Source organism: Gossypium hirsutum, chromosome D07 (genome assembly GCF_007990345.1).
Source record: "Gossypium hirsutum isolate 1008001.06 chromosome D07, Gossypium_hirsutum_v2.1, whole genome shotgun sequence".
NCBI lineage: Eukaryota > Viridiplantae > Streptophyta > Magnoliopsida > Malvales > Malvaceae > Gossypium > Gossypium hirsutum.
Genome location: NC_053443.1, coordinates 17,328,908 through 17,339,157, shown reverse-complemented (window position 1 = coordinate 17,339,157; position 10,250 = coordinate 17,328,908). Strand labels below are relative to the sequence as shown.

Sequence of the window (10,250 nt, the reverse complement as noted above, 5' to 3'; positions counted from 1 at the left end):
GACCGTGCAAAAATCGATAAAAATCCCTAACCACCCGACCATGTGGCCGGGCCGTGTGGCACCAAATTTTATCGAAAACCCTAATTCCTAACTGTACACGGCCGTATGAACCGCCTGTGTGGGGGCACATGCCCGTGTGGCCACTTGTGTGGTCACGAAACCACCCTCAAATAGTTTGAAAATTGAGTTTTTCAGTCACTAAATCGACCCTCAATCGATATGACCGAACATCGATAACCAATTTCCAAAAGGCACATAGATTGCCGCATTCCACCAAAGTCAAACTTACAATTCACAAGTAAAATTAAAAAGTTTTGAAACCCATACCTAATTTGTAACCAGAGACGTCCAAATCCCAACTCGATGACCAAGAAAGCGAAGCTCTTCGAAAACCACAACACCACCCTTTTCAAAAAAGAAAAGAAGAATAAACAAAAAGAAAACAAAAGAAAAAGCAAGAGGAGAACGTCCAAAAGAAAATAAAAATAAAAATAATCATAATAATAAACACTCAGTAAAGAATATAATTACCTAAACCTTTAAAACAAAATAAAAATGGTCTCTCAAAACACTCGTAAAGACTTAAACCCGGGACCCAAAGGAACACTAACACACTACCAACCACCAGACCAGCAGGCTCGTTCTATCACTTAAACGCGCAACTAAACACAATAGCACAACTTACTCACTGACCCTAACCACAAACCTTAGAACCTCTAGCTTAGAATTCGGGGTGTTATAGCTGGTTAGGTTCAATTCAAAATTCCCGAGTATCAATTTCAGCATCCAATATTTGATTCCAGACTTAAAAATGTTTGTTCGCTTTCTGTTTTTGTTGTTAGCTGGCATGTACCTAATAGGCTGAATCTTATTGAATTAAGTGTTTTAAAAGCGTTATATGTTTGTTATTTATATATATGTGCAACTTAGATTTGCCAGTTTGATTAGGGTATGATACATGAAATGGTAATATGATTATAATGTGATGAATGTGTATATGTTTCCATCTAATATGTCATGAAATTAGGTAAGTTGATAAGAATGATTGGATGATTGGAATTATTTGATGGTTAAAAAGTGATATTTCTGTGAATAGAAAGTGTTATGACTTATTATGGAACTTATAGGTACTGTATATTTGGTCAAAATAAGGTAAAAGTTTGATTATGCATTGATGCGTTTAAAATTACAGGTTTGTACACTTAGAAATTGCAGAAACAATATGTGACGTCACAACGTAAAACACATGTTGTCACGATGAGGGTTGAAGTCCAGGCCATGGCACAACAAGGAACCCCGTCGTCATGACCAAACTAAGTCAGTATGTCACGTCGCAGGGAGGAACTCTCTTACATCGCGATGTCTACCTTGTAATTTAAAATTTTCACAATTTAGTCTTGATTCGATTACAAGATAACATTAAAGCTTTTGTAAGCTTATACAAAACTAGATAATATTTATTTATCATATTTTTTTGTTTATAATGCTTGTATTTGAATGCTAAAAGGCTTAAATTGTGTTTATTTTGATCATAGTTGCTCCGACAACAAATGTGGCATAGTGTAGCTCGGACTCGATGATCGAGTCAGGTGTAGGGTGTTACACTTTTTTTTATTGGTAATGCTAACTAAAACATTTTTTTTAATAATGTTGGCATGGCAACCTGTGGCAATCTACATGTACTTCATATTGACTTGACATTATTTGTCTTATATGTTACGTCAACAAATAATTTAAAAATTATAAAATATTTAAAAGTGTAAAAAATTCAAAAAGAAATTATAATAAAATTCATAAAATTCAACAAATAGCATGAATTGCACTATGGTTGTTTGAATTGGATTAGACCAATTGGTTGAATTGGTTGGAACAAGAACTGGCTAAGGTACCAGTCCATAGAGAGGCATTAGGGAGGTTGACCTGTGAACTGATACAAACCGATTGAACCAAGCTAAAAAATTGGTTGAACTAGTTGAACCGTGTTTTTTTAATGAATTTTTATCGATTTTTTAATCAAACCGTATGAATCGATTTTACCGTTGGCCTGATCGATTCGACTACTGGTCTAGTTCTAAAAACTTTGAATTACACGTAGATTGGCATGTTTAAAATTTGAACCTTTTGATAAGTATCTTTGTTAAAAAAAATAACAATTCGACTCTTTTTAAAAGGTTAGTGGTCAAATTTAAATGAATAAAGGCCAAATTGACAAAAAAAAATATTGAAAAATTATATAGAGTTTAAATATCTTAAGACTCTCTTCTTGCAAATATATTTAAACTGTACAGTTAGATTTGGAGGAGCTCAACCATAAATAGAGGCCTTCCACTCATTTGTAATCATTTCATTAATAGTTATTGAATATATTTGAGAGCACTTATTTAAACACCTTGTGTGCATTGCTTTCTTATATATTTTTTAGTTCTTTCGTTGCTTCTTATTTTTTAGTTTACTTCCGCTTTATTTCGATGCCTTAGAAAATTTTCTATGCGAATTCTCACTTTCGAGAGTAAAACTGACTTAGGCATATTTGAAGCTAAAGAATAACCTAAAACCGTGCGATTTGCGAGACTAAAGTTCTAACCCCGTAACACTAATCCAATGAAAAATAACTTGTGTAAGTTCAAGCTGAAGTTCAATTTGCTAATGCAGTCAAGGGTTTTAATCCTCAATACAACACCATCTTCAATTGAAAATTTAATGAAGAGAAATTTGATGGTTGTGAAAAATTAATTTTGATTGATTTGTTGTAATTTATTAATCGAGTTTTAATTCAATTTTAAAATTATCAAAAATATATTATTTTTACAAAATAATAAATATTATTTTGAGAGTAGTTTTGTCATTTCATGCAAAATCTAAAAATAAATACTTGTGCATGATAAAATTCAAACCCAATATATTATGATTTTTATCATTTCCACATTACCATTTTAACTAAAGTCATATTTAGTTATTATATCATCATTTTTTTTAAAAAATTGTTACAAACTTTTTACCCACATTTGTAGGTGTGTCGTAATCTTGCATATATGAAGTTAATAGGTGAAAGTACCATGGAGGACCTTGTATTAGGAGTTAGATTGCATTTTGTCTTCTCTATTAAAAAAATGGACAAATTAGTCATTGTATATTAGATCAAATATTAAACCAGTCATTTTATTAAAAGTTCCATCCACTTCTACTATTAATTGCTGACATGGTTGATGGACCAACCAAATAGTGACACATGACTTGCCATATACACCTTAGGTTAATGTGGCATTTTGCCACATCATCAAATATTTAAAAAATAGAAAAATATTAAAAATAAATAAAATTTGTCCGGTTTCATTCTAGACATGGTTTTTTTAAATAATTATAAAGAATATGAAAAAAACATTTAAAATTATAAATATATTAAAATTATTAAAAGCAATGTCTAGAATGAACTTGGACAAACAGTTGTCCAAGTTCAAATAATACTTGACAACCATTTGTCTAGGTTCGTTATTGAGTGATTTCTTAAATAATTATAATAATATATAAAAATTATTTAAAAATTATAATTTTTAAAAAATTTTAAAATTAATAATAAAAAATTAATATGAAATGTTACTATTGTATATATTTGCGTATATATATTTAAATTATAATAAATTAATAAAATAAGAACATCAATTTAATTAACTAAAAATATTAATTCGATTAAAAGAATATATGTATATATATATTTGAATTCTTTAAACATAATATATGTCCTTATATATATTTTTTATAAATTTTAAAATTAAAAAAATATAATTATTAATATTTTTAAAAATTTTATTATTATATTTATAATTATTTAAACATTAATTTTTAAATTCATTCTAGAAGTTGTTTTTAATTATTTTTAAAATTTATTATAATTATTAATTATTTTTTAATATATATTTTTATAATTATTTGAAAATTCATGTCCATGACGAGTTGAACAAATGATTATTTTTATAATAATTTAAAATTTTATATTCATGATGAATCTAGACAAATGGTTATCTTGGACAATCATTTATCCAAGTTTATCCTAAAGGTAAGTTTTTAAATGATTATAAAAAAAATATTTATTTAAAGATTTTTTTAAATATTGTCACATTATAATGAGTTATTATCTGATTATTTCATCGTCCATGTCAGCAATTTACAGTAAAAATGAAAGAAATTTTTAATAAAAGAACTAATTTACTTTTCGATCTAACTTATAGGACTAATTTATTTATTTATTTGTAAAGATAAAATACAATTTATCTATTAGTAAATACAAAAGCCTGAATTTATTTATTTATTTGTAAAAATATGAGGGAATATTATACTATCCAATTAATAAAGTTAATATTAGTCACCGTGCCTAACGGAGGGGGGTGGGGGAGTACAAAAGAAGCGGAGGGAGAATAGAGTAGCAAGGCAAAGGAAGAAAGTATAAATGACCCAACTCTCTCTGCTTCACTCTCTCTCTCCCTTCTCTTCTCTGTCTTGTTTCTCCATTACCCCTCCGCCACGCTTCTCCCTCCCTTCTTTCTCTATTAGGTAACTTCCTTTCCTCTTTTCTCTTTTCTTTTTTTTGTGTTTAGAAGCAAAAATAATAAGAGCCAAAAAAAATGTAAATTTTTGAGGTTTTTGTGGTTCGGTCTAGCGGAATTTGAAAAAGGAAAAGTTAACAAACCGTTTAGAAATTCCTTGTTTTTAGGATCTCAAACAATGTTTACAATTTGACACAATCAGTGCTGATTCTCTTTTCATTTCATTTCCATTCATGCTATTTCTTAGTAACCAAACAGATAAGCAAGTGAGTTTTTTTTTCCCTAATTCGTTTCTGTTTATTTTTTTTCTTTTTTTTTTGTCATACATTATTTTTATTTTATTTTGCATTTGAATTTCAATGTTAATGTCTGCTACTTCCAATCATTGCTCTTGACCAATAAAACTCAACTATAACCAGCACCTGAGTATTTGGGGTAATAATAGATGTTGGTATCTCCCAAGTGAAATAGTTGAATTTTAATATCTATCCCACAATTGTACCATTGATTAAAGAAAAGAATCTTAATTTCGACTGGATTTGTTTGTTTCAATAAAAATTTAAATGTAGTTTTACTTGTGAAGATCTTTTCTTTTGGTTTAATTGAAATCATAACGATATGTGGTAACTCTGTTTTACTGAAACAGAGCAATGACATCCCACATTGTCGGTTACCCTCGAATTGGACCCAAGAGGGAGTTAAAGTTTGCATTGGAATCTTTCTGGGAAGGTAAAAGCAGTGCCGAGGAATTGAAGCAGGTGGCAGCCGATCTCAGGTTCTCCATCTGGAAGCAAATGGCTGAGGTTGGAATCAAGTATATTCCTAGCAACACATTTTCATACTATGATCACGTTTTGGACACCACAGCAATGCTAGGTGCAGTCCCTCCTAGATATGGTTGGAATGGTGGTGAGATTGGTTTTGATGTTTATTTCTCAATGGCTAGGGGTAATGCCTCTGTGCCTGCTATGGAAATGACTAAGTGGTTCGATACCAATTAGTAAGTGAGAATACTTTATAGCTAGTAATTTTCGAAAAATAATCTCATTTTACTTGATATTAATGGTACTTTTCATTTTTGAAGTCACTATATTGTCCCGGAATTGGGGCCCGATGTCAAGTTCTCCTATGCATCTCATAAGGCTGTTGAGGAATACAAGGAGGCCAAAGCTGTGAGTTTGCTACTTTTTCGCTCTTTAGCTTTTTCTTTAGCAGTATTTGTTTAGTTACGAGGGAATTTCTGATATTCAATTTTTTTTTTGTTTCAGTTCATTATCCCTAAGCTGTCAAATTTGCATCTTTTTTTGCTCGCATCATAGTAACACCACCACTAACTATTGAAGGAATGCTACATTATTTTCTTTCTAAAAAATGCTAAGGCATGTATAAATTTTTTGAGAGTCGATTTATTATAAAAAAGAGTGCACCAGGGACATCCTATATCTGTGAGTCAATTTTGTTTTTTAACCCTCTAGACTTTTGTAGCGTGGAGGCTCTACGGTATAAGAAATTAAGAGTAAATGAACAAGTCCCATCAAGACAAGAAGATGAAGAAGTAGCTAAAACATACTTTGCATAAATCCATTTGTTCATATGCATCTTTTACATGCTTGAAGCCTAAGTTTTTAATGGATTCCATATGTCAGAATGAAATTGATACCTATTGATCCCGGCCTCATGGCTTTACTATTATGGTGTCAGCTGTGCAGATGAGAATTGTGTTCTAAGAGGATTATTATTTTAGCCCCGTCATAGCATCCATATCTACAAATGATAATGTCCTCTTAGGACTGAAGTGTTTTAGTTGGGGAAATTGTAAATTCATTTCGACAAGATGCTTTTAGGGTTTCTTTTTCACTTAACTGATGGTGTTGGAAAATTTAAATTCCCTACCTAATTATGCATGTTGAATTGCTAACTTTTCTTTCATTTTTGACGTGCAGCTTGGACTTGACACTGTCCCTGTCCTTATAGGCCCTTTATCTTACTTATTGTTATCAAAACCAGCAAAGGGCGTGGATAAATCCTTCTCTCTTCTTTCTTTAGTTGAGAAGATCGTTCCTATTTACAAGTAAGGCACAAATATGTTTGCTTGCCCTTGGTTAATCTGCAAATTTTTGGGCTAAGCTTTACTGATTGCTGGCATATTGTCTTAAGAGCTTTCTAACAAATGTTACCTGACAGGGAAGTTGTTGCTGAATTAAAGGCAGCTGGTGCAACATGGATTCAGTTTGATGAACCCTCCCTTGTGTTGGATCTCGAGGCGCTTCAACTGCAAACTTTTACAAATGCTTACTCTGAGCTAGAATCATCGTTTTCTGGTGTGAATATTCTCATTGAAACTTACTTTGCCGATGTCCCCATCCAGACATACAAAGCACTTACTTCACTAAAGAATGTAGCTGGCTTTGGATTTGATTTAGTTCGTGGAACAAGAACACTTAACTTTTTAAAGAGTGGATTTCCTTCTGATAAATACTTGTTTGCTGGAGTGGTTGACGGAAGAAACATTTGGGCTAATGATCTTGCTGCTTCACTTTGTATACTGCAGGTTCTTGAGGGTATTGTTGGAAAAGGTATTTAGGAATTCCTACGTTCTTTCTACCTGGAATTTTAGTATGCAAATTACTGAAAGTTAAGAACAATTTTTGTTTTGTTCTCCAACAGATAAAGTTGTGGTGTCTACATCATGCTCTCTTCTCCACACTGCGGTGGACCTTGTGAATGAAACAAAGTTGGACAAAGAAATCAAGTCCTGGCTTGCATTTGCTGCACAAAAAGTAGTTGAAGTAAATGCCTTGGCCAGGGCATTGGTTGGGCAGAAGGATCAGGTATTTCTTTCTTGTTTTGGTGGGTAAATGCTAACTTTTGCAAGTGTTGTTGATCAACAATTATTGATATGGAAAACATATGTTTTAGCCATTGATGACTTTCAACCCACAGGCTTGCACCTTTCTCTACCTCTTTTTTTTCTTCTCTTGATGGTCAATTGGCAAGGCAGACAGATGACACTGCCTATAACTTTGAAATATGTTGTCTATGATCTATAAATATTTCTGGTGATATGCTCTAGCGTCATATTTTTTGGTTATCATTTTTGCAGGCATTTTTTGCTTCCAATGCTACATCTCATGCTTCAAGAAGATCCTCTCCTAGAGTGAGAAATGAGAATGTGCAGAGGGCTGTATGTTGTTTCCACAGAAAGTCATTGTCATTCATTTCTGCAATGATCTAATCGACCTTCCGTCACTTACATATCACTCCTTTCTTAATAGGTTGTTGCCTTGAAGGACTCTGATCATCGTCGTGCCACAAGTGTAAGTGCTAGACTGGCTGCTCAGCAGAAGAAGTTGAATTTACCAATTCTTCCTACCACCACTATTGGATCTTTCCCCCAAACCATAGGACTTAGAAAAGTGCGTCGTGAGTACAAGGCTAAAAAGTGAGATTATTTGCTCTTAGTCTATGTTGCTTTTCAAGTCTTTGTTTTTGTTGCATATTTAGCCTGCTTGTTTTGCCATGTACTTGTAGGATCACTGAATATGATTATGTCAATGCCATGAAGGAGGAAATTAGCAAAGTTGTCAAGCTCCAGGAAGAGCTTGGCTTTGATGTTTTGGTGCATGGTGAGCCAGAGGTGAGTTTTTATCATGATTATGAGGGTAAGGTATGCCTAGGCTTTAACCTTCTCATGGGAATCAAGTCCAAACTTGTCATTTTGATTTGCAAATCTACTTTATCAATGCAGAGAAATGACATGGTCGAGTACTTTGGTGAGCAATTATCCGGTTTTGCCTTTACTGTGAATGGGTGGGTTCAGTCATATGGATCCCGTTGTGTCAAGCCTCCTATTATTTATGGTGATGTGAGCCGCCCCAGAGCCATGACTGTCTTTTGGTCTTCAACAGCCCAGAGTATGACTAGACGACCTATGAAGGGAATGCTTACTGGCCCAGTTACGATTCTGAACTGGTCCTTTGTGAGAAACGACCAGAATAGGTCAGTAAATCCAACATTGTTGATAATGTGAAATTTTATTTCCTTTAATTCAGAATTGTTGCCTGTTTTTAGGCATGAAACATGCTACCAGATTGCCTTAGCCATTAGGGATGAGGTCGAGGATCTTGAGAGAGCTGGCATTAATATTATCCAGATTGATGAAGCTGCATTAAGAGAAGGTTTACCTCTTAGGAAATCTGAGCAGCCTTTCTATCTGGAATGGGCCGTTCAATCCTTCCGGATTACTAACTGTGGCGTCAAAAACACTACTCAGGTTTCTTTATCCCTGACCTTTTCTTTAGTACTGAGTCTTTAGTGAACTAGTTTCTTAAACCTTATCCATTTTATGTCATTGGTATTTTAAACATTTCTAATCCCTGGAAGTAACACGAAAATTTTGTTAATTGTCAAAGCTTCTAGAACACTGAAATTCTTCAGAGAAACCAACGATTTCTTTCTTTCTCCTTTTTTTCTTCCCTGAAAGCGAAAAAGCTTTGGAATGAAAGAACTGAATTGGTATTTGACTTTCCTTTGTAGAACCGTAGTGGCATTTGTTAATAGGATTGAATATGGAATTTTGCTGCATAAAATTTAATGTGCATGAGATAAAATGCTTGGATTTGTTTACTGAACATGATACTGCAAACATATTTGGATAGATTCACACCCACATGTGCTACTCAAACTTCAACGACATCATTAACGCGATTATAAATATGGATGCTGATGTGATCACTATCGAGAATTCAAGATCAGATGAAAAGCTTCTATCTGTCTTTCATGAGGGAGTCAAATATGAAGCCGGTATCGGTCCTGGTGTGTATGACATTCATTCTCCTAGGATCCCATCTACAGAAGAACTTGCCGATCGCATCAACAAGATGCTTGCAGTCCTAGATAACAGGGTTCTGTGGATCAATCCCGATTGCGGTCTCAAGACACGCAAATACTCTGAAGTTGAGCCTGCTCTTCGCAACATGGTAGCTGCTGCCAAGCTCATCCGGACCCAGTTGGCTAGTAGTAACTGAGTTAACAGGATGCGTAACATCTTCCCATAGTCGGGCAAATAATATTCAGTGTTTTTTTGTTAAAATGATACATATTTCTTTGATTAGGAAGGAATTAGAATTTGGGAGGGTTATCCCACTTTTTAGATTCATATTTGAATGTGGTTGAAAATTGTCTTAATCCTACAGAAGTAAACATTTCAAACTGATAATAATGATAGTATTCTCCACAGCATAAGATTTGGTGAAAGCTGGAAATTATTTTCTTTCGTCAGCAGAAAATTTTAAAAATATTATTTTATGATCTATGACCAACAGCATTTTTGGAATAGAATTTTCCGTTCAATATTCTTGTAAATTTATGTTCTGTTCATCTTGTTTAGCCGTAAGATTTTGCAAGGGCAATAGTAAATTTTAGAGAGAGCTTTTTTCCCATCCAATTGTATTTGGTCGGTTCGGTTTTTTTTATACAAAAAATTGAATAAATTAAATTATTCATGCAATAAAGAATAAATAATTGTTTTTAGTTGAAAAAAATTCTTGTTGAGGTACTTATAATTCTATTTCCTTTTTCACATAATTGTCTTTTTTTTTCTTCAATTTAGTATAGATCGTTACTTTTAATTTTAATTTTAATTTTATTTCAAATATTATTATAAAAATATTAAAAATTAAATCAAAAAAGTTTTAAGAACTCAAAAAC

At 32.8% G+C, this 10,250-nt stretch overlaps 1 protein-coding gene across 2 annotated transcripts; it reads left to right on the top strand.

Annotated features, from left to right (window-relative positions):
• Window positions 1-4,335: 4,335 nt before the first annotated feature.
• On the top strand, window positions 4,336-9,797 carry LOC107953125 (5-methyltetrahydropteroyltriglutamate--homocysteine methyltransferase). Of its 2 annotated transcripts, XM_041097622.1 has the most exons (13): window positions 4,373-4,548; window positions 4,709-4,807; window positions 5,188-5,541; window positions 5,626-5,713; window positions 6,485-6,612; window positions 6,726-7,117; window positions 7,209-7,372; window positions 7,645-7,725; window positions 7,817-7,983; window positions 8,073-8,178; window positions 8,290-8,540; window positions 8,613-8,814; window positions 9,200-9,797. In XM_041097622.1, the coding sequence occupies exons 1-13, from the start codon at window positions 4,445-4,447 to the stop codon at window positions 9,566-9,568; spliced, it is 2,505 nt and encodes an 834-aa protein (XP_040953556.1). In that variant the 5' UTR covers window positions 4,373-4,444; the 3' UTR covers window positions 9,569-9,797. The 2 variants fall into 2 exon arrangements, with proteins under 2 accessions (XP_016743844.2, XP_040953556.1); XM_016888355.2 differs by lacking the exon at window positions 4,709-4,807 and having other exon boundaries at window positions 4,336-4,548.
• Window positions 9,798-10,250: the final 453 nt, after the last annotated feature.